At 34.5% G+C, this 25,071-nt stretch overlaps 3 protein-coding genes and 1 long non-coding RNA gene across 7 annotated transcripts; 1 reads left to right on the top strand and 3 right to left on the bottom strand.

Annotated features, from left to right (window-relative positions):
• Positions 1 to 2,724: 2,724 nt before the first annotated feature.
• On the bottom strand, positions 2,725 to 5,259 carry LOC114422866. Its single transcript, XR_003668755.1, has 3 exons — positions 4,975 to 5,259; positions 3,997 to 4,836; positions 2,725 to 3,815 (listed from the first exon to the last, which is right to left on the bottom strand). It is a non-coding gene; the product is annotated as an uncharacterized LOC114422866 (long non-coding RNA).
• A 1,216-nt stretch (positions 5,260 to 6,475) lies between these two features.
• LOC114422845 (protein LOL1-like) lies at positions 6,476 to 9,107 on the top strand. 3 transcript variants are annotated; one of them, XM_028389399.1, is made up of 6 exons: positions 6,476 to 6,792; positions 6,898 to 7,047; positions 7,581 to 7,694; positions 7,816 to 7,929; positions 8,058 to 8,167; positions 8,753 to 9,107. In XM_028389399.1, exons 2-6 carry the CDS (start codon positions 6,981 to 6,983, stop codon positions 8,789 to 8,791), a joined length of 444 nt encoding a protein of 147 aa, XP_028245200.1. In that variant the 5' UTR covers positions 6,476 to 6,792; positions 6,898 to 6,980; the 3' UTR covers positions 8,792 to 9,107. The 3 variants fall into 3 exon arrangements, with proteins under 3 accessions (XP_028245200.1, XP_028245207.1, XP_028245193.1); XM_028389406.1 differs by having other exon boundaries at positions 6,476 to 6,814; positions 6,908 to 7,047; XM_028389392.1 differs by having other exon boundaries at positions 6,479 to 6,792; positions 6,908 to 7,047.
• A 2,840-nt stretch (positions 9,108 to 11,947) lies between these two features.
• LOC114422836 lies at positions 11,948 to 14,552 on the bottom strand. The gene is made up of 2 exons (XM_028389379.1): positions 14,186 to 14,552; positions 11,948 to 12,621 (listed from the first exon to the last, which is right to left on the bottom strand). Exons 1-2 carry the CDS (start codon positions 14,381 to 14,383, stop codon positions 12,388 to 12,390), a joined length of 432 nt encoding a protein of 143 aa, XP_028245180.1. The 5' UTR covers positions 14,384 to 14,552; the 3' UTR covers positions 11,948 to 12,387.
• A 1,006-nt stretch (positions 14,553 to 15,558) lies between these two features.
• Positions 15,559 to 24,751, bottom strand: LOC114422821 (AP-2 complex subunit mu-like). Of its 2 annotated transcripts, none has more exons than XM_028389368.1 (14): positions 24,413 to 24,751; positions 23,732 to 23,909; positions 23,383 to 23,473; positions 22,666 to 22,760; positions 22,200 to 22,289; positions 22,071 to 22,119; positions 21,862 to 22,000; positions 21,506 to 21,622; positions 20,922 to 21,012; positions 20,692 to 20,834; positions 20,067 to 20,123; positions 16,821 to 16,878; positions 16,046 to 16,090; positions 15,559 to 15,935 (listed from the first exon to the last, which is right to left on the bottom strand). In XM_028389368.1, the coding sequence occupies exons 1-14, from the start codon at positions 24,493 to 24,495 to the stop codon at positions 15,855 to 15,857; spliced, it is 1,317 nt and encodes a 438-aa protein (XP_028245169.1). In that variant the 5' UTR covers positions 24,496 to 24,751; the 3' UTR covers positions 15,559 to 15,854. The 2 variants fall into 2 exon arrangements, with proteins under 2 accessions (XP_028245169.1, XP_028245163.1); XM_028389362.1 differs by having other exon boundaries at positions 16,821 to 16,888; positions 20,077 to 20,123; positions 24,413 to 24,748.
• Positions 24,752 to 25,071: the final 320 nt, after the last annotated feature.

Here is a 25,071-nt window from a genome sequence, read left to right as displayed (position 1 = left end):
AAAATAAACATAATAAAATTAAATAAATTTATATTTGTTTACATTATAGACATTAATAGTGTTTTAGTTTAAGTAAATTTTTTAATAAAATATTTTGAAAGGGAAAAATGACTCTTGAACCTGGCAATCCATGTAAAAAAATTGCGCCAAAAAAAATCCTTGTTAAAAAAAGTAAATTATATTCTTCTCTTTTAAGAAATACTTAAATTATACTGTACTTTTTTTTATTTCCTTCTCTTAGTCATGGTAAATAATTATAAACAACCTTATTAAAAATATTTTTAGTTTCTAATTTTAAGATCATTATTTTTTAAAAGATAGAAGAATGCTATGAATTCTTGTATTATCGAGTTCAAAACCTTATTTGGATTTTTTTATCTTATTTTATGTAACTCCAAAGTCGATAGTGTACGTTCAAAATTAATTACTAATAATGTTTTTTTTAGGATAATATATGATAACTGTGAAATTTGAGTTAATGTGATATTCAATTTTGACTAAGAATGATTATAATTTATTCACTTTATTGTTGTTTTTAATGAAGAAGATTTTAAGTGTTTTAAAGGAAAATTAATATATAAACTGAAAGAAAAAATCTTGAAGAAAAGTTGAAAATTAGGACACCTCACTTAGTGTACAACACAGGCACATCGCGTCTCCTCGCTTAGCAGTCACCTCACGCTTAGTGCGAAAGTCGACGCTAAGGGTGAGGTCGCGTGAAAATTAAGTTACCTATAAAAGGAGTGGGAAACAAAGAAGAAAGACACACCGAGACACCCAAACTTAGAGCTCTCTAATGAATACAAATACATCGTATCTCAGATAGGGAACACCCTCTTTCTATGTCTATTATCTCATTCTCTTCCTTTGTCCATCCCTTATCCAACCATTCTCTTCTTCTATCCACATCAGCCCCTAAAGTGTAAAGTTTCTCATGTCATTAAGAGGCTAAACCTCCATTGTTGGGCGCCTAGTAGACCAACTCTTGTAATGTAACTTTGTCTATTATCTATTTAATGCAATTTTGTTTTTATTACTCTCCTCTGTGCTTCTCTGATTATTATGGGTTGATTATCCATATAGTGTTTTAGGGGATAATGCATTGAAAAATGATTATTTTTTAAAGAACTGGGGGAAAATATCTAAATAAAATCATTGCTAAAAATATATTGATATTTGTTTTGCCCCATTCATACATCTCTAATCTTAATGCGATTTATTATTTTTATCTTTGTAAAGAAATTTAGGAGAAAAAAATAAATAAATTAGGCTCTTCATGCGAAAAAACAAAGATAGAGTGCCTTAGTAGATGTGAGTGGAAACAAGAATTTCATTAGATAGAGAAAAATTATTAATATTGCATTACAAGTAGTTTTGGTATGCTAGGCTCCAACATTATCACATTCTGAATTTATCTTTCTACATTCAAATTATTGTTTATTTTTCTTCTTATTTCTTTTTTTCCCTCTTACTCCAATTTTCACACTTACAATACCATATTTCTTCTACTTCTTCTAATTTCTTAATAATTGGGTTTGCATCACTTTAAGTACAACAAAAGTCCTTGTGAATTCGACACTCAAACTTTCGAGTCTTTTACTACTTAAACAAATTGATACACTTGCCAATAAGTTAACAATATACTACTACAAAAATGGCTTTCAAAGATGGTTGTTTGTGGTTTTTCATGACGTTTTTCAATCGTCTTGAAATTTGTCGTCGTGGAAAGTCAACAATTTTCGCGATGATTTTTAAACCATTTTAGAATCTCGATTTCTACATCTATTTTTTTCAAAACTATTTTAGAATGTGTTTTTTTTCTTTTGAAAATGTTAAAAAATTGTCGTTTCTAAGTCGGTTTTTTGAAAAAAACTGTCTTAGAAAGTGCCATTTGCTTTCTTTGTTGTTGGATCTCACGTTCCCAGTTATGAGTCTATAATTAAGACAAGATTTTGCAAGAAGAATATGAATAAAAAATACAAACATTTCAATAATGAAGACTCTAAATGTAAAGGCAATCAAAACACTAGCACTATAATGTTTGGCATCAATAAACACATCAAACAAACTTGATTGACAATATAGGAACTGCAAACATGTATTTGGAGACATTAGTATTAAGGTAAATAAAAAGATTGGGGAGGAGTAGGGGTGAGAATAGGTCAGGTCAGGTCAGGCTTTGAAAGGTCTGAGTCTAGCCTACGATGAATTTTTGAGGCCTAAGCCTGACCTATAGTCTATCAAAGGCTTTTATTTTGGCTCGGCCTGACCTTTTTAAAAGCTTAGTCTGGCCTGATAGCCTTTTTAAAAGCCTGATAGTCTTTTTAAAAGTCTTCTTTGCATTAAATCTTTAATATTCTGGAGTAGGAGGAACATAATATGAATGTTAAAGAAAAGAAAAAGGAAACATTAACAAGAATAGGAAAACCAATAAAAATAATGAGAAATATAAAGGGACACATGACTCACACCTAAATTGTAATCAAATTCTTACTTGATTATAAGAATAAAAGTTATGGAGCAGTAATGTGTAATCAAAGTTTGCTAGTTTTAAAAATAAAATTAATTGTACCCAAAAAATAATATAAGTATATATTGGTACCCAAAAAATAATATATATATATATATATATATATATATGTGTGTGTCGGTCTATCAGACTTATAAAGGCTTTTTAATAAGCCTAAGTCTGGTCTATTTAATTTAATAGGCTTTTAAAAAAGTCTGAACCTAACCTTTTAATTAAATAGATCAGTTCAGGTCAGGTTTTATGTAGGTCAGGTCGTAGGCCCCTGTAGGCTGGTCTGGCCTATTCCCACCCCTAGGAGGAAGTTACTAATTAATATTATCAAAACTAACAAAATATGACATACAAAATGTACAAAACCAAGTACAAGAGTATAATTCTTCTTCTATGGGTTTTCCCCTTTATTTCACCAAAAGAAAAAATAATTCTACAAAGTTATTTGATTATCATTTTTTTTTGGTACACAAGAAGGGCAAGGCTAATAATAAATCTACAAAAGCACTCACTTGATAAGAGACATCTCAACTAACAAGTAACAAAACTATAAGGACATCAAGGATATTCATAAAGGGTGGAATTTAATCTAAAATAGTTTATGACCTAGTGCAGAGAGAAAAATGATAGGCTGGAGAGGAAGCAAATAAACCTGGTTGAAATTTTAATGCTAAACTACTAAAGTTTAATATATCTATAGTAGCTTAAGATATATAGTCCTAATATTTTAGTAGAACACCAATATTTTTTAACATTGCTTTCAAGTAATATAGAGACATATTTTTCAACAAACACCTGTGTCTGACTCAAGTGCCAACACATGTATGAATTCAACATTACATTTCTCAATCTGGTGGCATATATTTATTAAAATATACAACTCATAAAAATCAACATACCTGAGATTGGTAGTTGCAGATACAGACAGTTTCAGAGAACAAACTTGCTAGAATCTTACATTAACGATGGTAACATCACACAATTTAGCGAAAAGTTCAAGTATCTATTATTTAATTATCTTTCTAAACTCCACAGTAAAAGAATAATGTAAGAAGTATTCTCATGTAATAGACTACCATTTGTGACAAATGTTCACAAACTATCCTTATAGATGCCATACTAAGAGATACCAAATTATAATGAGCAATAAATTATAAAGCTGGTTATAAATTTAGCTTTATATCTTAAAATAATTCTAGTGATAAAATCACAAAACACAACCAAGGATAAGGCATTACCATGGTTTTTTTGGATGTAGATCCATAGACTTTACTCTTTCTAATCTTTGCGCAAGCTTTCACCATTCAAATATTACAAAAACAAATCAGTTTGAGAAGCCAGAAAGTTATAAAACTCTGCCATGCTTGGTGGCAAAGAAATCTAAATCACATAAAAATCTTGTTGACAAGCTAATCAAACAATTCTCAGCAACCAAACCAAACTAAACCTCAAATCAAATACCAAAAGAAGAGTACCTTGATTTCGACTTTGAGAGGCTGCAAAAGCAAGCGAGAAACAAAGAAACAAACAAAAAAGAGTTAATGCACAATTCTACATTAGATCCCGTGGAAACCAAAATTGCATGAACCAACAAATCTTTTAACCATTCGATAGGAGAAGTATTGAAATAGAATTATCTTGTGATATAAATATATCAGGTTGAATTTCTTAACTTCCATAAAATTATCCTTCTTACTATATGTCATTATCTGCCACACACACACACACATGCATCAACTTTATACTTAACCTTTGAAAAAATAAAGTGACCAAGATAGTCTACATTGTTAAAAAAAGGCATAAATATGATCCTTTGAGGGATTCTATTCCTGCCCACAATCATTATTTTGTTTTGAGTGTTTTCTTTTTAGCATCAAATTCTTCATTCTTCAAATTCAACACCACGGGACATTGATAAAAACCTACAGGATAAGGATTCAATCACATTAATTAATTTCCTATTCCCCTTTAACAAGTGAAGAGATAACAAAAAAAAAAGAAAGAAACATGTTTGGCAAGAAACTTGAGTTAGTTGTCCTAAAGCAATTGCAGAGCTTGTTTAGTGGCAAGGCAAAGCTCCCATTTGGCAGGACTAGGAAAATGGTGTTAATGCCGCCAAGAGTGAAGTCGAGGTTCCTGATACTACACTCCAACAATTGAATCCATCATGTCCAACTCATTGCCTAAATCTCGGTCCAAAAGCACGTTGATGTTATGAGAAACATGCACATCTGACCAATGTCACGAACACCAACTTCAATTGGTTGTTTCGCACCTTTAATGTTCCTGACTTGCTTCAAATGCCTATTTCACACCTTCAATGTACAAATAAAACAAAAAACATTAGCCCATCAGAAGAAAAAGAATGAGAAAGGGCACGAGAGAACCCTAGAAAACCCCATATCGCACAAAAGCAGAAGAAAGAGAAATGGGCGCGAGAGAGGGGTTCTTACCTTGACAGAGAGCTTTGACGGAAGTTGGTAGGCGAGAATGGAAGTGAGATTCGTGATGTTGGGAGGCGAGAGAAGAACAAAGATTTGAAGGAGAAGCTGTTGGGAGGGAGATTTAGAGATAGGGTACCATCGAATGAGAATGAAAAGGAAAAACTTGTTCCTTTCAAAGTCAGTTTCTGAAAACCGATGTTGAACTCCTTCTTTCAACATTGGTTTCTTCAAGAACTGACGTCGTAATACAATTTCAAAGACAATTTTGAGAAAGTCGTCTTTAAAAGATTACAAATATTTACAATATAGCCATCATATTTTTTATGACAATAGTTTTAGTAGAACCATTGTTGAACAAACATTGCTGACGTTTCTTTTTGTAGTAGTGATAACTAATAATGTTAAGACTTACACATAAAAGAAATTTATCCTCATAAAATCATTTACATCAAAATAAATTAAAACATTATTTTTTTTATTTTGAATATCGAAGAAAAATGATTTTTTATTTATTTTAAATAAAGACAATGTGATTTAAATATTTTTGGAAAAAAAGAAAGAGATTGATATTTACTCTAACGCAAATGACTGACGTACAGGACAACAATTTTAGATTAACCCATCATGGTCTTTATTTCTCATATGGTACCATGAAATTAGTAACTCTGAAGGAGAGTGGATGATGGGTTTCACGCATTTGCATCCCTCTTGTGTTTGCACTGTACTTAATTTACACAAAGGAAATGTTTAAGGTGGTCCAATGCTGGCTGAGTATTGATAGTCCTCGGACATAATGTAGACTTTTTAAAATTTTACATAAATTATAAAATCCTAACTTACTAATCAATTAAAATTTGATATATGGGTAGTACTACAAAATATAGATTAATCACCCTGCACCACCAATCAACAGTATAGATAATTGACGATTTGTTGTATACAGTGTCTGTAATCAAATCGGGCATATCAGAATAAAAAATCTTTCTGATAGGCTTCGTTCATCAGTTTTGCTGGAAGTAGCAACCTAGTTGGAATCACCAGCTTTTCTGATTTCTAGCCCCCTTCACTTAAAAAAAATCATATCCGGTATAGCAAAATGAAAAATGCTTTTTTGAACAATGTTGAAAATTTGTCTCTTACATATAAAGAATAAAAGAATGAAAAAACCATAATTGCCGTTTCCAACAATGGTGAAAGGTTCAAAGAAGAATCTAGAGAGGGGTAGAACCTTAGCTAGGTTCCTTTGTCAGGGTTAAGCTAGGTGGAACTGACAATAGGACCAAGAGCAAGAACTACTTAATACTCTTGAAATAAATTTTCTGTCCAAATCTTACTCGTTTTCTTTTATATAAGCGGCCAACAGAATCACCCACGTATATAGGGAAAGTAGAAAATGAAACCACGAAAGTTTATCTAGCATGTGAAAAAGATAAGCCAGATGAAGGTGAAAACAACAGTTTTTTATTTATTTTGTTTTTCTTACCATAAGTTCGTTCATAACATCTTTTCTTAGTCCATTATTTTTCTTCAAATGTATTCGTACATATTATGCTATTAGTCTCTCTCTCTTCTTTTCTCTCTCTCTCTCCCCACTTTCATCTGTAACAAGTTGTCAAGGGCGTGTGTTTTTGCCCCACTTGGGAGTTGGGACACTATTCTATTTAATTTAATTTCACTTCTGGTGAGAGGGCCTCAACTCTTCTCTACTTCTGTGCTCCAATTTCCTGTTGCTTCATGCATGGCTCCCTAAGGGAAGAAAGCTTGTCATTTGACTCTTATTACGTTATCCTGTTTGCAAATTTATTTGCTCTACAATCTGCTTCACAGGTTTCTCTCTCTGTTTCTGCTGGTATTAATGCCAAATTTTAGTTCAATTTCCATGCTTTTTTATGCCATCGTGATGTCTCATGTGCAGCACTTTTTCCTTTTCAATTTTTTCCAGGAGTTGTTCAAATGGGAGAAAGAGTTTTATTCTCTACGTAGAGTTTGGTAGACAAAGATAATATTTTGAGATAATGCTAGTTCCACTTGCCCCGTACCCTCCACCCCCTCCACCAGCTCCATATACGCCTCCACCAAATGGTATCTTACTCTTTCATTCTTTACTCATTCATGTTGGTCATGGAATGATAGCACACTTGAATTGTTATTTCTATTCCATAGATTGGAAATTTTAATGTCCAATTTTCACTTCTGATAGTTAATGGAGGAAACAAGTTTATTGTTTTGAAGACCAAGTCCTTAGAATGAATCACGGATATAAAATGGAAATGTCCAATTCATTTAAAGGGGTGGAGAATGGAAAATTTTCGTTTCCCAAATGGTGGATTGAATGTGAAGATGTGTTCAGGAAAATTCTTCTGAAAGACTCTTGATTTGTTTAGAATGTGCGGATTTGGAGATTAGAATTTAGATATCTTTTTCTAGTACAGTTTTCTATTCTAGTCCAATTTCTCTTCTGGCCAGGCTTGCCATTTGAAAATTGGACCTGTATTGATGATAGGATGAATGCTAGAACCTTAATTGCTATATTATCAAAGAGAAAAGGGACACAAAAATGGTCATTTTTTTAATACTTGCAAATAACTTATGTCAAAACCTTCCTTGGTAACCAGGTGCACAGAGTCAACTAGTCTGTTCTGGGTGTAGAAACCTTCTGCTCTATCCAGTTGGAGCCACCTCTGTGTGCTGTGCTGTTTGCAATGCAGTCACAACAGTGCCACCTCCTGGTACGGTGCAATTTCTGTCTCTAATTCTTGTTATTTAGGAAGTTCAACTTGTTACCTTTCCCATTGTTTTTCAATCAACCAAATATAAGGAAAATGAAATCGTAAAATTTTGTGTGCATAGGCACAGAAATGGCCCAGTTAGTTTGTGGAGGCTGTCACACTTTCCTCATGTACATCCGTGGAGCCACAAGTGTGCAATGCTCTTGCTGTCACACGGTCAATCTAGCTTTGGAAGGTATCGAACCACTATGGAAGTTGTGTGTGTTGTGTATACATATTCGTGGAGATAAGGACAGAGTTTCTTTAGTTAGCTAAATCGTTATTATTTGAGTCACTACTTTGTATGTATGAACATTGTAACAGCAAATCTGGTGGCGCATGTCAACTGTGGGAACTGTAAGATGCTACTCAGGTACCAATATGGAGCAAGATCCGTGAAATGTGCCGTTTGCAGTTTTGTAACGTCAGTTGGGGTCAGTACAATCTCTTGTTCACGTACTATGAAGATTTCTGTTAACATGAGTCCCAACTTGATAGTGAAAGAATCCTTATAAATGTTTATTTCAGAAGGAACACATAATTTTTCCTCTTTCCGTACGTTTGGAAGGATAAGGATATATTTGGTGAAAGAGAAATTAACTTTTAATCCTTGGCAAATATGATATTTTCTAGTGATACTAAATAGAAGGAATGAAACGAGAGTATGAAAAAGTACTAAATGTTTTTATATTATTAAAATATTTTTTAGTTAATATTTTATAAAGTATTGGGAGGATTAGTAAGAGTAGAAGAATATAAACATTATTCTTAAGTTGTGCAAACTAGTATGATTGATTGAGTAGTTGTGTGATACTTTCAAAAGTAATTTTTATTGGAGCAACTATGTATTGTTATACATTCTTCCTTTTCTTAACTAACTTAGTACGAAGTTTTCTTGTACTAAATAAATCTCATACCTGAATGGGAAAAGGTCCTTACATGGGGGTTAGAATAATTTGAAGTTTTGAACTGTATTCTTAGATGCACATTATTTACACTGGTGCAACTGAATGATGCAGGCCTCGACAAGCACCACTGAGCAGAAATTCAGCACCTAAATCTTACTGTAAAATTGGTGACAGACACCACGACCTTGGTTTTAATCAAATATCGCCCTTGAGGAATAACGAGTGCATATGAGATAGCTGAGGAAATTTTCTTAACATGTATAGAGCTATTTTTCCCTTGAGTGAAATAATTAAATAAATTTTGTATTATTGGTGTACCATGTAATGCTTTATTTGTAAGCAGTGTAAGCCTCTAAAGGAATGAGTAGTGGAGTTTATAGTTCTCCAATTTCAATTGCAGTGTGCCAAAAAGCTATTTGGAATAACTATTTATGATAAGATTATTGATTCTGAGTGCTTTTGAAAATTGGCATCTTTAGATAATTTTGTTTGTGAAGCTTGAATCAGAACCAAACACAACATTCATTTCTTTCAGATAAGTTTCTGCCTGTTCAATCAACCAAAGGTCCAAGTACGGCTACCGAGTCTAGGATTTCAAATTGAACATTAAATGGGTTGATAAATTCAACAAGATAACATCCGAATATGAAGTCCCGATAGATATTTTAGAAATGAAATTGATGCAAGATAGGATGGTTCTGAAGAGGTTGTCCATTATTCTGTGGTAACTAATTCCTGATTCTGACTTGCAAGACTAGCTCCCCTGGGGTAGACATAACTTGCCCGTTGTTAATCAACAATTAGAAATTGTGGCTATTACAAAAATCTGACTTCACACTACCTTGGCGCAAACCTTAAAACAAATGTGTTATAGCTTTGAGGAGTGTTAGTAACACATTTTCTAATTTTTATCACACTTCTTTCAACACATTTGAGAAGTAGGATTTGTACAATTTTTTATCTCTAACAAATTTTAGCCAATATAAAAAAAATAAATTATTAACATTTTTATGTAACTGTTTTTTTCTCTGATGAAAATTATCCTTTATCAGCATGGCAAAAAAAAAAAGATTGGGTTGAAAGAATAGCAAGATGTCTATAAATTTCTACATAAAGAGAATGTTTAAAAGAAAAGAAAAGAATGGTAAAATTTTGGTATGTGCTGTGGACTTATATCTGCCAGCAACATCAACATGTAACATCTTGCAGACAGGTTTGTTGGGCCAATATATATATATATATATATATATATATATATATATATTCTCTGAATCACAACATAAGCACCTTTTGATAACAAACATACTTTTTAGTGACGGATCGAAGACCCTAAATCAGTGGATATAAATTATAAAAAATAAAATTAGTAAGTTCACTTATATAAATATAAATAAAATAAAATATAAAAATATAAGATTTTGTTTATAAATTTGATAAATTTTAAAAAATGAGAGGGTGCAAGTACACATCCTCACACGTAGGTCCGCCACTGGTCCTTTTGGGTGCTCAACCTAAGCACAACATAAGCATGATGAGGTAGCAAAAACCCATCAATGTGAATACTGATCTGGACATCTCTTCTTACGTTAATCGTTTCTTTGATATTGCCCCGTGTTCTCCAACAGCTCACATATGGTTATGAGCACTCCGCCGAACATTTGTGTTCCACTCATTTTAAAATGTCGCGTTCTATTGAAAATCACTCTTTCGTAAGTATAAGGCGTGCATCATTTTAGGTTAAGACTTAAGATACTTGGCAGTCGTTTTCTCTTGACTATTCCCCATTCGTGTCTTGCTACATACAAAGTACAAACTAATATTGCAGGGAAAAGCAAGCCATATAACAAGTGGCTGCAAACCAGTATCTTCTGAATTAGATAAGATTTGATTTCAGAGTTTGCTCAGCTTTTTTCAAACTCAGCGGTAAAAATTCCACTCCATTAATCTGTTTAATATCAGCTCCTACATATCATTGCTTCACCCAAACACTTGGAGAGGACAAAATTCACCTAAATTTATATCTCAGAAGAAATTAATCTTTTTACCATCTATTAAAAGGTATCCTTTAGTCGCACTAAGAAATGAAATATTAGGATAAGAGTTAAACACATAATAAATAAATTTATGTTGTTTCTGTAACGTATTTCGTCACAATTATATTACAAAAATTAGTTTTCATATATACTTCAATCTTCGTGCAAGTTATATATATAAATAAAAAAAAACTAATGTTTGCCAAAATACTAATGTTTGTATAGTTTTAATGTTTTATGTTACATAAACTAATTTTCATGAAGGGTCTTTTTTGTCCAAAAATTATTAAAATAAAATGGCAGCAATGTCTAGATTAAAGGGTACATGAAATTGATAAGCCCGTGGTTTTTTGAATAATTCTGAAACCCATATTTTATATTAGACTCATCATCGGTTTTACCAAAAATTAATATTAGACTAATCGGTCCAGCCCGTGTTAATACCACTACAATATGGATATGCTAATTATCTCACCGGCTTCAGCCTTCATGTCAATAGAGAACTGAGAGATGGCTATTAAAGAGTATGACCTCCCAAGAATTGAAGGTTATTATTCAAAACTTCACCTTGGTTCTTGGTAGCAAGCACAATTCATTTTCACGTAATTTCTGTATAATCTCCTATTTTATACTATTTATTGCAATTCAACTCCATATGAAATAACTCCTTAAACGGCCTTTTCTTATTCTCCACCAAGTAGATTATATTCGTGTAGCGTATAAGTAACATTGATATCTCCTTCTTCCCCATTAGGCTAAGTTCACATCATTCATATCATTTCCCATTCCTTTACTATGTTTTCAGATATCTCCCTTATGATAAACAAAAATAAAATTTATCGTTCTTTTTGGCCAATAATTGATATATTCTAGTATTCAACAATCCAAAAAAAAAATCCATACACACAAAAAAATCAACATTTCCTATACTTTTTTTGGCGCATCTAGGATGTTCAAGTTCAAGTTCAACTAACCAAGTCAATCGTTCTAAGTTCTAACTAGGCCAGCCACCGTAGCATATACACAAATCTAGAAGGTTAGTACATGTTGAAATTTATCTAGCTAGCTTCCCATTGAAGCTGCTTCGAGAACCTTGCCTTTTAATAAGTTTCTCGCCTTAAGCTGAGGAACTGATAATTCAGTAATCTCGAATGGTTCAGATGCTACAACGCGCCATCATTATTGATTACCCATTTTTTTAAAATCCAAAATTTACTTTATTAATTTAATAAGCATAGCAAACAGTTTAAGCATTAGCTATCAAGAAAGGAGAAGCAAGTACAAACAGTCACAATTAATTAGCAGAATCATACGCCCAACATTTCAATACTTATAGGAGACTACCATAATTCACAAGGATACACTTCAAATGCGTCTACTTGTTAAAGTTCAGAGCTTCTTTGTAGATCTCACATGTAGGCCTCTTACCCAGATACCCATCTACATTATTCAACGCCTGTAGCAAAAAACTTCAACAGCTAGACCTAAAAACCTGACAGCCTCTAATATAGCTTAACTTGTTGGGTAGTTTAACTCCCACACACTTTCATCAAATGTAGCAATTCCCAAACATATTCATAGCCAAGGAAAGACAAAGCCAAAGAGCAAAAAGGAACCGTCAAGTAAAGCTCAGTTAAAATATAACTGCAGGTTCCACTGTATGCACAACTAAACAGATAAAGCCCAACGAATCAATAGCCAAATCAAATTTTTCTACAATCTGCCCTGGTGGGATTCCACAATCTGTGGAATAATTTTCCCATCTAATAGGATCTGTTTCTTCACTCTGACTGACTTGGTCGCATTGTTTGGTTTAAACCTTGCCTGTGTTTTATGATGATCTACTGCATGTCCTTCTGGCTTCTCTGATGAAACCTCATCAAGGAATTCATCTGCTAAATCACCATCTTCATCCATCTTAAGACGCTTTACATACCAATCCAGACCCTGATGAAGAGAAACATAAAAACCCAGAAATATGAAACCCCTGCTGGCAGTAAATAACTTTAACAAAGGAAAATTTATCTGACCATGCAACTCCCAAACTTAATATAACTAAATAAATGTATACAGTATACATCAGATTCAGAGGTAACAGTGTGCAAAAATATTATTGCAAATTGTATGAACAAGAAAGGGTTATTGTCATCCGCTGCAATACAAAAAAGTTAGCCATTGAGACAAAAAAAATGTAAAAGGCATAACTGTAAGGTCATGAATGCCCCATACCCTAGTTAGCAACAATGTCTACCCTCTCCTCTTTCATCTATCATTGATTAATGTAAAAGCCATGGAGCCTTGTTGCCTTAACTTGAAAATGTTTAATTTTCCTAACTCAATACATACATAATACCAAAGGTCAAGAATGTACAAACAAAAGCTATCCACCAAAGAGTTAGGCACCAAAAAAGCTATAAGGAGAATTCTTGATCATGAAACAAGGACACTGATTAAGAGCAGAGCAGACTTGAAAACTATTTTTGAAACAATAAATGATTTAGAGATTTAGAGCAAGCCATCTAAAAGTTTGCCATTGCCAATTCAAGTTTTACATAATCCACTTAACATACTCCTCATTGCATTTTGGGTTGAGGAATGTTCTGTTCACCCATTCATGTACTCTAAGGGAGGGAAATAGACAGCAGATTAAATTTTAACACTATACTAGATGAACTAATTCCAATAGAATACGATAAACATGCATGAACACCCTCCTCCCCAATGCTATGAGACCTCCAACCTGATTTTGCAATGTTAAAGTCAGTACAAATAAAGCCAAATGTTTCATATTTCATTCATGTGCTTACAAAAAATTTCACCAAAGCACCCCCAGAAAGCTAGAAACAAAAGACTTACCAGTTCAATTACTTGTGTAAAATGAGGAAAATAAAGACTAAATGTTATAAACAATGGCATTGCAACATTAGATGTCATACCTATCTACTATTTTTCTGATGAAAGATAACTGAAAAATATATGATAAACGCATAGAATTCAAGAGCATGTTTTCAGCTCTAGAGGTAGGAACTGCAAGAGAAAACAATGGAAGAGCTGCATGATATTCACAAACACTAACATTATAAGATGAAGTACTTTTTTGTAAGGATGTTTGGAGTTCCAAGATGTTTACAACTGTGTAGTGTACGAGCATAGAAAATATCTTAAGACAGGAACTATAGAGTCATGTTATATACGATTACAATCCTAATAATAGAATTAGAAACTAGAAAGGGCCTTGATGTCCCAAAAGTAAGGACATATGTTTTCCTTTTCCTTCTTTTATCATATCCGTGCATTCATGCTAGATTCAGTCCATTTTCTGTAAAGTTAAACTACGGATATATTAAAAAAAGAGTGTCAATGTCATATGGCAAAGGAAAGAGAATATTTCGAAGGATTGGACTAGAAAACATCAAAGCAATTAGGGTAGAGAATAGTTAGGTTTCCAAAATTAGATTAAAAAGTTTAGAAAGTGAATGTGGGGAATTGCAAATAACGAGAAAGGAAGGACCTGAATTCCACCGTCGCCGGAAGTAGAAGGAGTGAGAACGGGAGCGAGGTGGGGGCGATCGACGACGACCTGGGCAGGGACACTGAAGCCTTTACGAGGTTGTGTGGTACGAGGTTGACCATCGCGGGCCTCATCCTTGGAATCGTGTTCGTGGTTTCCAAACCCTAGATATCCGGCTATCCTTTTGAAAAATCCCATCACGACGTCGTGTTCGTCGCAGCACTGAGAAGGATCCCTCTGCACGGAAACTCGGAAAGCAAAGGAGGGACGCTATATATAACACTATAATCAACTAATCCACTCTCATACATCATACTCCATTCCACGTTCCACTTCCGCTGCATCCCTCCATTTTCTATTTTTATTTTTATTAGAATAACACTTTTTCTAACAGTCTTTTATAGTGTAGTACTAGTATATATTTTCTGTTAAATTTTGTAAGTCTCGCTTATTTAACGTTTTTAGTTTTATAATTTTTAATAAAGTCTATTCAATAAAAAAGTTACATTCAAAATAACGTGTTTCTAATACTCCCCTTTTAGTTTTATTCTCTATTTATAAGACTTATTTATAATTATAATTATTATTATTATAAACTTACTTCGGTAATTTCTGCCTCTTAAAAGAATTTTAGTGTTTAAACATTATGTTGTTGTTATAACAAAAAAATATTATGTTATTCTTACACTGATGTTTTATAGTTTGTTTTTATTTTTATTCTTATATTAATATAAATAATATAATATTTAATTTTACTTGTAATAATATTATTTGACTATTTATTATATTGGAATATTATTTGAGTAAATATATGATCTTATTCCTTAAATCTAATAATAATAATATAACAGGGGATTTTTTATTGATTAATGGAATGGAACTTTCGGATTTAGGAGAAAACATTTCAAAGAAATATGGTTGATAACGTGGGAATATTTAAAAAATCTAATCCTGATATGAATGAAAATAGTAGTGTGACAATTCACGTCCTTGTATAGTTGCATTAGTATCATAGGAAAATGTGTGACGACAATATTTCAAACTTCCATACGTATGAAAGCATGTTTGGTTCTGTTACATTAATATTGAAGGCGAAAGATTTTTAATATTGTTAATATGTTACGCAAGGTTATTTTAGGGAGCAAAAAGCTCTAGCCTAACTATCAGAATTCAGGACCAATATTCCGTAAGAAAAAATCTATATATATCATGGCTTTGTTTTAATCTTATGCAACGAATCCATCAGCGAAGACTAGTGTTTAATGAGTAACCATATATAATTATATAAACAGTAGTCTCCCATATTTATCTTTTCAGGGAGGAGCTTCAGTATAGATCAACGCCAACATGAAATGAAAAAAAAAATTACAGAATGCACTACTCAATAAATAAAAAAATATCATTAAAGTAAAATACAATGTGTACAAGGGAGATAGAAATCAATTAAAAGTTTCCATTAACAAGCTGGCCTTGAAAGAAAATAAAAAAGAAATACTCATCTGATTTTTCACGTCCACAATCATTTTGACAGCACACTATATGAAGATGGACGCCTCAACCTTGGCAAGAAACTCAGCTATAACTGGACAACTACATGGAACAGCGCCTTTAATTATTTGGGACTGTTTCAATCTCCACCAGTTAATCCTGACGTTTCCACATGTGTTGCCTAGCACCTTATCTCGTATGATCCCACTTTTGTAATATAACGAACCCACTCAACAGTGTTGTATCCACTCTTTTCCCACACCTTCAGAGAGTAAATTAGATAAATTTACTGAGTTCTAAGCAACGTTAAGGTATCCACGTATCAATGTTTAAAACAAACAAAACAAAAGCCCAGTAAGTCAGGATGGATACCTTTAGAAAACGGACACGTAAACCAGATGCCGTAAACATGGGAACCTGCGTTAAGAAATATAAGACTGGGGTTGAGTTTGGTTGCTAAGAAGGGGAGAGAAATTGAAGAGAAAAATCCACTACTTAGTGTGGGTCTGGGTCCAACACCTTTTTCACTACTTTAATTAAAAAGAAAAAAATTCTCTATTCCATTCCATTTCATTTCACTCCAGTCAACCAAACCATACCTAGTACATCAAGCTACTACATACTACATAGGAAGCCACAGTTTGGAGAGAGAATCTCGACAGGAGAATGTGATTACATTAGAAGTTTTGCTCGCAGCAGAGGGCCAATATCCACAAAACTTACCCAAAAAGAAAAAAGGGAAGTTAAAAAAAAAAACATTTTATAAAGAGAGACAAAAAAGAAAAGGCCATTTCATTGCCCTAGACCCACAACTGAACTGAATTACATATTAATATATTTAATATAATAATGAAAATACAGGTCCTAAATCCTAATTTCCTTGATTCACATCATCAGAGGAGAGGTTAGTGTAAAGTATAAGGGGATGTCAAAGTAATATTTTTTAAGCAATTAAGAGAGTTAGTATAGGAGTAGAAATAATAGGAGGGTTCTGTGCGGATTTTGTGCAATCTTACATAACTTCAAGAATATCAATGTAATTTACTCATAATTATATGCCCATGAATAAGCTTTCACTTATACTTTTAAGGCAATCAGAATGTTCCAACCATTTTCATGGAATTTGTTAAAGCAACTGATAACAAACCTGAAACTCCATCTGAATTGGTGGTCTAGTCCAAGATTTCTTTTCTGTCATCGTGGAAATAAGTTCAACTTAATCCTGCCTAGGGTAGCTTTGCTATTCTTAGCCGGTCCCAAGCCCAGATAAAAGGAGAGGGTTGTGTTAGGCTTTCGACAGCCAACGTTAAACTTTGTCGAATCTCTATGACATGGATCAATTACGTAATAATGTGAATGTTAGGTCGTTGCTCGGAAGCAACGCGCTGTATGGCTCGAGTACAGTGTCAAAAGAGCAAGGGCCGCTGCATCGCCGCCCGGATGTAGTGAAAAGTAAGCAAGGGTTCCCACATTTTCGTGAACGGGTGTGGGTAAAGAAGCTAGTTCATGACAGGAGGATTCGCTTTGGTACATGGAATATAGGCACACTTACTGGAAAATCTATGGAAATAGTGGATGTTATGATGAGGAGGAAGATCAATTTTATGTGCCTACAAGAAACTAAGTGGACAGGTGAAAAAGCGAAAGAATTAGACAACTCGGGATTTAAGCTGTGGTATACGAGAAAAATCAGATCAAGAAATGGGGTAGGGATTATTGTGGACAAGGAGTGGAAGAAGGATGTCGTGGATGTAAGAAGAGTAGGAGATCGTATCATAGTCTTAAAATTGGTAGTGGGACAGGACACCTTTAATGTTATTAGTGGGTACGCACCTCAGGTTGGGTTAGCAGAACACTTTAAGGTAAAATTTTGGGAGGATCTAGAAGGGGTACTTCAGGATATACCCCAAGGAGAGAAAGTTTTCCTAGGAGGGGATCTCAATGGACATGTAGGTAGCGTGGCTAAAGGTTTTGAGGGGGTGCATGGGGGTTTTGGCCTAGGGGAGATGAATGGGGAGGGTAAATCCATCTTGGAGTTTTCGGAGGCTTTGGATCTTTCTATAGCCAATACATGGTTTAAGAAAAGAGAGGAACATCTTATCACTTACAAAAGTGGAGGGACATGTTCTCAGATAGATTTCTTCCTTATCAGGAAGTCTGATAGGAAGTATTGCTTGAACTGTAAAGTTATCCCGGGAGAGAGCTTGACTACCCAACATAGAGTTTTGGTTATGGATGTAAGAATTAGAGATAGGGCAAAGAGAAGAAGTCCTCTGGTAGCACCAAGGATCAAATGGTGGCACTTGAAGGGTAAGAAACAAGGAATCTTCCAACAAAAGATATGGGAGGGTTGGTGTGGACAATCACAAGGAAGTGCAAATGATATGTGGAACAAGATGTCCCAAGAGATTATTAAAGTGGCTAAAGAGACGTTGGGTGAATCTAGAGGTTTTGGACCTAGGGATAAAGAATCGTGGTGATGGAATGAAAATGTTCAGAGCAAAGTTAGAGTAAAAAATGAGTGTTTCAAGGAGTGGTCTAGGTGTAGAAATTTTGAAAATTGGGATAAGTATAAGATAGCTAGAAATGAAACCAAAAAGGCGGTGAGTGAGGCAAGAGCCCAAGCTTTTGACGGACTATACCAAGCTCTAGGAACCAGGGACAGAGAAAGATCTATATATAGGCTTGCTAAGGGTAGAGAGAGGAAGACTAGAGATTTGGATCAAGTAAAGTGTGTTAAGGATGAAGAAGACAAAGTCTTAGTGCATGAAAAAGATATCAAGGAAAGGTGGAAGGCGTATTTCCACAACTTATTTAATGATGAATATGGATATGACTCTAGCAGTCTAGACACAAGAGAAGAGAACCGGAACTATAAGTACTATCGTCGGATTCAGAAACAGGAAGTAAAGGAAGCGTTGAAAAGAATGAGTAATGGTAAGGCGGTGGGGCCAGACAACATACCTATTGAAGTGTGGAAAACTCTTGAAGATAGAGGTCTTGAGTGGCTCACCGAACTCTTTAACGAAATTATGAGGTCAAAACGCATGCCGGAGGAATGAAGGAGAAGCACGTTAGTGCCAATCTATAAGAACAAGGGGAATATACAAAATTGTGCAAATTATAGGGGAATCAAGCTCATGAGTCATACCATGAAATTATGGGAAAGAGTGATCGAACGGAGATTAAGAAAGGAGACTCAAGTTACTGAGAATCAATTTGGTTTCATGCCGGGAAGGTCGACCATGGAAGCGATTTATTTATTACGGCGGGTGATGGAACAATATCGCATGGCCTAACAAGACTTGCACTTGATTTTTATTGACTTGGAGAAAGCGTATGATAGAGTGCCTAGAGAGATTTTGTGGAAAGCTCTAGAGAAGAAAGGGGTTAGGGTTGCATATATTCGAGCTATCCAAGATATGTATGATAGGGTATCGACTAGTGTTAGGACACAGGGTGGAGAGTCAGACGATTTTCCCATCACAATTGGTTTACATCAAGGGTCAACCCTTAGCCCCTACCTTTTTACCTTAATTCTGGATGTCCTCACAGAACAAATCCAAGAGATAGCGCCGAGATGCATGCTTTTTGCAGATGACATAGTCCTCCTTGGAGAGTCGAGGGAGGAGTTGAATGAGAGGTTGGAAACTTGGAGACGAGCTCTAGAAACACATGGCTTTCGCCTAAGCAGAAGCAAATCGGAGTATATGGAATGTAAGTTCAACAAAAGAATGAGGGTTTCTAACTCAGAGGTGAAAATAGGAGACCATATTATCCCTCAAGTCACACGGTTTAAATATCTTGGGTCTGTAATACAGGATGATGGGGAAATTGAAGGGGATGTGAATCATCGCATTCAAGCAGGATGGATGAAATGGAGAAAAGCATCGGGGGTGTTATGTGATGCAAAGGTACCGATCAAGCTAAAGGGAAAGTTTTATCGGACTGCGGTAAGACCGGCGATTTTGTACGGAACAGAATGTTGGGCGGTCAAGAGCCAACATGAGAATAAAGTAGGTGTAGCGGAGATGAGGATGTTGCGGTGGATGTGTGGTAAGACTCGACAGGATAAAATTAGAAACGAAGCTATTAGAGAGAGGGTTGGAGTAGCGCCTATTGCAGAGAAGATGGTGGAAAATAGACTTAGGTGGTTTGGGCATGTAGAGAGAAGACCGGTAGACTCTGTAGTAAGGAGAGTAGACCAGATGGAGAGAAGACAAACAATTCGAGGCAGAGGAAGACCCAAAAAGACTATAAGAGAGGTTATCAAAAAGGATCTCGAAATTAATGGTTTGGATAGAAGTATGGTACTTGATAGAACATTATGGCGGAAGTTGATCCATGTAGCCGACCCCACCTAGTGGGATAAGGCATTGTTGTTGTTGTGGAAATAAGTTCAACTTCTGCACTCAAGGTTGGCTCAGTTTGCCCAGGAAATTTTCTTATTCTGCAAATTAAGACCAGAGTTGCATGTTAGTACTGAAAACCACATTAAATGGTACCCTAAATTTAATTAAAAAAACAACAACTGGGAATCCTTTCATGAGTATCATCGTGCAATAACAACATAAAACAACATATTTCACACATGATTATTAAAAGGTTTAATACATTTTTGGTCCTTACAATTTAGCATGTTTTTGCTTTTAGTCCTTGCAAATTATGTTTGTTTTGTTTTTAGTCCTTAAAGTACTTTAGATAACGCTTTGAACAGTGAAAAAAGTGTTATCTAAAGCGTCATAAAGATGAAAAACAAAACAAACATAATTTGTAAGAACTAAAAACCAAAAAATAATTTTACAAGAACTAAAAACAAAAATACACTAAATTTTGAGAACTAAAAAGATATTTAAGCCTTATTAAAATATAAAAGTACAAAGTAAACAGAACATGCAGATTTATGTTTTCACTTGGGACACTTTATATGTAACTCAAGATGCTGAGTTATGGTCTGAAAAAACCACTTTCAATAAGCTTTATTTCACATAGTCATTATGATCAAGTGAGACTCTTACTTCCAAACCAAACAATCAATAGATGCATTATATTTTGCTCGGCCAGATGTAACTGTGAAACTCGTTTTTGCAGTGTGTTTTGGCACAGGAATTTTAACAACAACCCCTAGTGCAAACATCTTTGCACCAAAGACACTCTTTACCTGAAAAACATGTTAATAAATAAATAAACAAAATGAATGGGGGATAACCTTCAATAGATTTAACCTTTAACATGAAAGTGTTCAAACCTTAACATTTACTTCCATCCGTGTTCGACCAAGTTCCTTGATGGTTGGCAATACTTTGAAGGGAAGATTAACACCCTCAGTGATACGATATCTACCAATATAAAATAATGTTAGCAGATATTAGACAACACCAATGGCCTTTCTTGCACCATCAAGAATTCACCTGATCCTATATCACTAGTCATTTTATAATACCAAGTGATGCAAAATGATAATAAACAGAACTGGATTTATGAAAATTGGGAAGTTGTAAGCAATATGAACCTAAGATTTTGGTGGCCTATATGGGGTGTCAAAGAAGAAATAAAACTTAAATCATAACATAGAGATGCCAATAATCCATTGTACCAATCAAAGATTGATGATGAAGATATACCAAGAAATAGATTATCATACGCCTGGTAGAAAAACCAACAAAGAGTGGTTTTGAAATAGTTAATCATGAACGATAAGGGCACAGGGAAGGAATTGCAAACCCATCTACCCATCTGCCCCTTTTTCCCACCAAAGCATGAATGTAATACGTTGATTGTAGGTTCACAAACTTTTATAGCAAGAGATACAATGACAAGGCAAGAGCTTATTTCATCAGTTCAAATTCTCCATCAGGTGGCACAAAACTAACTGTTTTCTCTGAGTTAAACCTAGTCAAATTTACACATTGATGGAAAGTGACATCATCAAGCTCAATAGTTTTACCACTGCAAAATAGATTTTGTAGACAATAGAAAACAATGTTACTATTATAGCAGAGCAAATAAAACATAAGGATGAACTATCCTCGTACAAGAAAGCAAACAGAGTAAATTGTAGAAGAAAAATAAAGTAAACACATAATTCTCTATGATAATGTAACAGGACAAACACAAGTTTCAAATGACAATGAATATCAAAGGCATTTGAAGGAAAATGTGAGGAGGCATGTCCAAATGAAAACTACCTTTTTGTAGGACGTGATTTAAGTTGTGACTCTTTCTCAAGGCCAATCTTGTCATTCAAACCCAACTTCAAATTCGGCATTCCAGAAAGAAAGCACTTCATAAGAATCTTCCCCGTAACATCACAGCGTAGAACAACACCTAAAATCATAACAATTAGCAGGCAATCAAGCAAACATCAATGTGGAGACAATGAAAAATCATGACCTACCTTTTGAAGACATAAGAAGATTCACACTCTCCACAATATCCAAGAAGACCTGCAATGGATCAATGTTGTAAACCCTCAATAGTAAGGAAATAATGATAAATAATGGAAGCAAGATAGTACACAACTCACTTCATTCTTTTTGTATACAAGGCCTTCTCTCCGCCAACCAACAGCACCGGTAACTTGTAAAGTCGCATTTGGAACAGGTCTATCTGAGGGCTGTTCCCCCCAAGCATTGCACACAAAACAAGATGAATAAAGAAGGATTGGTGAAATATTTAAAAAAAAAAAAACACACAGCATATTAAAAAATGTAAACTCAAAACAAGAAACAAATGGACAGACAGATAACACATGCACACACAGCCACAAACTTGTGAAGTCACATTTTGAACAGCTCAATCTGTGATGAGCTGTTTACCCTCTACTCCCACCCAAAAAATGATATTTGATATTTTCATATATGGAATTATATATTATATTCTCCAAGATTCATTTTTCTAATTTTTTTCATGTGAATGTGATCCATGTTTGAGTTCTATCAAGTCCGCACCCATGTACTTCAATGTATTTACAATAGCATATGCAAACTAACCTTGGATGAAAATGGGGAACGCACTCCTTCCTGAGTGATATAAAGCTTTAAGATTTCCGGTGAAAGATTTTGAGGATAACCAAAGTCCATGATTTCTGTAAATATATTTATCATAAACACATTCAAATTCAAATGATAAATATTTTTCTATCATGAGAACACTATTGGGTCTTTTATTATTATGCAAAGTTTGAATAGGCAAAACATATTTGTTTCAGCCTGTTGGCAAAATAGATAGATGCACAACAGTTATGAAGCAAATGCACTATTGCAGTTTCACATGTGAATGCATAAAAAACCAGCCACTTCTGTTACATTTGACTAGCAAACCCCTAGTTTACTTCCTATTATAACTACGGTAGTTCCTTAAATTCTGAAGGGCAAATGGAATTAACTATTTGGCGAGCTACTTTTACCCATATAATATAGAGTTTGCAACGGACAAAAATTGCAACAAAGAAACCGTATCCTTCCCCTGGCTAGTGTGAAGGTTTTTTCACCATAAAAATATATTACATAGTAATGCTCTTGCATCTTCCTCTTCAGTTTACGTACCCACTTTCACAGGTAACTCCTCACTTAAACTTTGGACAGAAGCATGAACTTATCCAGAAAATGTTCTTCTAACTAATGAAAGTTTTTAAAATTATAGGAAACCAAAACCCTTGCACTGACTTTCAGCATTAGCATGCATCACAGACAGACACAATTACATACCATCTAGGAGTTCATAAATGAGTACAAAATTATTGCGAATTGCATCCTCGTCAAAGGCACCACCAAAATATGATTTGAATAGAGCAACAGCCTGAAAAAGAGGACATGTTATCAATCATGATCATTTATATAACCAAATTTAAATGTTAACTATAATCAAGTATCAAGAATTGGAAGCCAGAAAGCAGTGCACAAGCAACAAAGACGGAAAAGCCTTCATGTCAGAGTTGAGCAAGGATGGAATAGAATAAAATAAAACTAAAACTAAAGCCTGCATGATGAAACATAATTTAACCGACCAAGCTAGACATCATCAGATAAGTGGCAGTGAAAGCAAGAGGTTGAATACCTCAACAACAAACTTGAAAGCACAAGCAACATTAGCATTGCTACTGACAACAATCACAATGTAAACATTGCTGATCCTCATGTAAAAGAAAGAGCAGCCACCAATCTGCCTCACAGGACAAGTACCAAGTTCTTTTGTTTGCATTATATGTGTCCGAAAAGCATCGACCATATTTCCCCTGTAAAGCTACGAATTATAAGATACTACAATATTGCTCCCCATGATATCATAAATAAACTTCATACAAGCTCAATCAACAACTTCCAGGGCTTCAAGAAGGGCATTCCAAATGCAAAGGCTCCTTGATCCTTATCACTATTCACTAGTCCTAGCTGCGTTACAAGGAAATGTTCGGCGCATAGCAAAAAAAAATGTATGAAATTGAAAGCTATGTTACTACACATAGGCTTCGATTCAAACATGCTATTGTTTCCCAACAAGCAATCAGGACGAGCCTAGCACGTAAAACACGAACAAGTACAGAGTTTACTTTCCGGGTACGAGTTCGCTAAACACAAAAATAAAAATGATGAAAAAGTAGGTCATAGAACGTTTTGAGAGTGCAAAGTAAAAAACAACAGAAACGGTTCGTTTTCATTTCATTTTCGTCGCTGAAGGTCTTCAATAAGTGGCAACGTAGAGATTAGTAGGAGAAAGAGAGTGAAAAGGAAAAGATGTTACCCGACATCGTCCCGGTAGAGGCGATTGATGAGAACGTCTCCGCGGAGGTTCAAGAAGTATATAGCTGAAGCAGCCACCGGCATCTCCGATCCAGTGTATCGACTTCCAAATTCTCCGACGAAGAGGCTTCCAGAAGAAGAAGGACAACCAGATACGGAGGCTCCGCCGCAGATCAGTGGCTGGGAGGAGGAGGAGGACCGAGCAAACAAACGTCGCCGACGGTGAAGAGAAGAAGAAGCGCAAGAAAATAAGAAAATGTTGGAGCGTGACGAGTCAGCGTATTTGGCACACCAGCAGCCAGCAGGGCAACACCCCGTTCAGCAATGCACTTTGACGACACGTGCGTCTCCCGTGAGTTTTTTTTAGTGAACTGATGGCTTTTGGGGGGGTTAAACTTTAAATATATATTTTCGTCCCTCCACTTTTGTTTTTTTTTCAAATTTAAATTTGATTTTTTTATTCCTTAAATTTTATAAATTAATTTTTATAGTATTTTAAAAAAATAAAATATATCACTACCCAAAATCAATTTGAGATTTTTTTATACAGAAAGACTAAAAATAATATTTTTTGAAATTGAAGGATTAAAAAAATAAAAGTTAAATTTTTAAAATTAAAAATAAAAGTGACCTAAATTTAACAGACTAAAATCATTTTTA

This window comes from Glycine soja, chromosome 1, assembly GCF_004193775.1.
Source record: "Glycine soja cultivar W05 chromosome 1, ASM419377v2, whole genome shotgun sequence".
Taxonomy (NCBI): domain Eukaryota; kingdom Viridiplantae; phylum Streptophyta; class Magnoliopsida; order Fabales; family Fabaceae; genus Glycine; species Glycine soja.
This window is presented reverse-complemented; position numbering and strand designations above follow the sequence as displayed.

Coding starts and splice junctions, on each gene's coding strand:
- LOC114422836 (XM_028389379.1), bottom strand. CDS start 14,383: ATGGGATTTTTCAAAAGGATAGCCGGATATCTAGGGTTTGGAAACCAC. Junction 12,622..14,185: donor CCGGCGACGGTGGAATTCAG/GTCCTTCCTTTC, acceptor TCTCTTCATCAG/GGTCTGGATTGGTATGTAAA.
- LOC114422845 (XM_028389399.1), top strand. CDS start 6,981: ATGCTAGTTCCACTTGCCCCGTACCCTCCACCCCCTCCACCAGCTCCA. Junction 7,048..7,580: donor ATATACGCCTCCACCAAATG/GTATCTTACTCT, acceptor CTTGGTAACCAG/GTGCACAGAGTCAACTAGTC. Junction 8,168..8,752: donor GTTTTGTAACGTCAGTTGGG/GTCAGTACAATC, acceptor TGAATGATGCAG/GCCTCGACAAGCACCACTGA.
- LOC114422821 (XM_028389368.1), bottom strand. CDS start 24,495: ATGCCGGTGGCTGCTTCAGCTATATACTTCTTGAACCTCCGCGGAGAC. Junction 21,013..21,505: donor GGAGAATTTGAACTGATGAA/ATAAGCTCTTGC, acceptor TTATATTGGTAG/ATATCGTATCACTGAGGGTG. Junction 15,936..16,045: donor TACGTGTCCGTTTTCTAAAG/GTATCCATCCTG, acceptor TACTCTCTGAAG/GTGTGGGAAAAGAGTGGATA.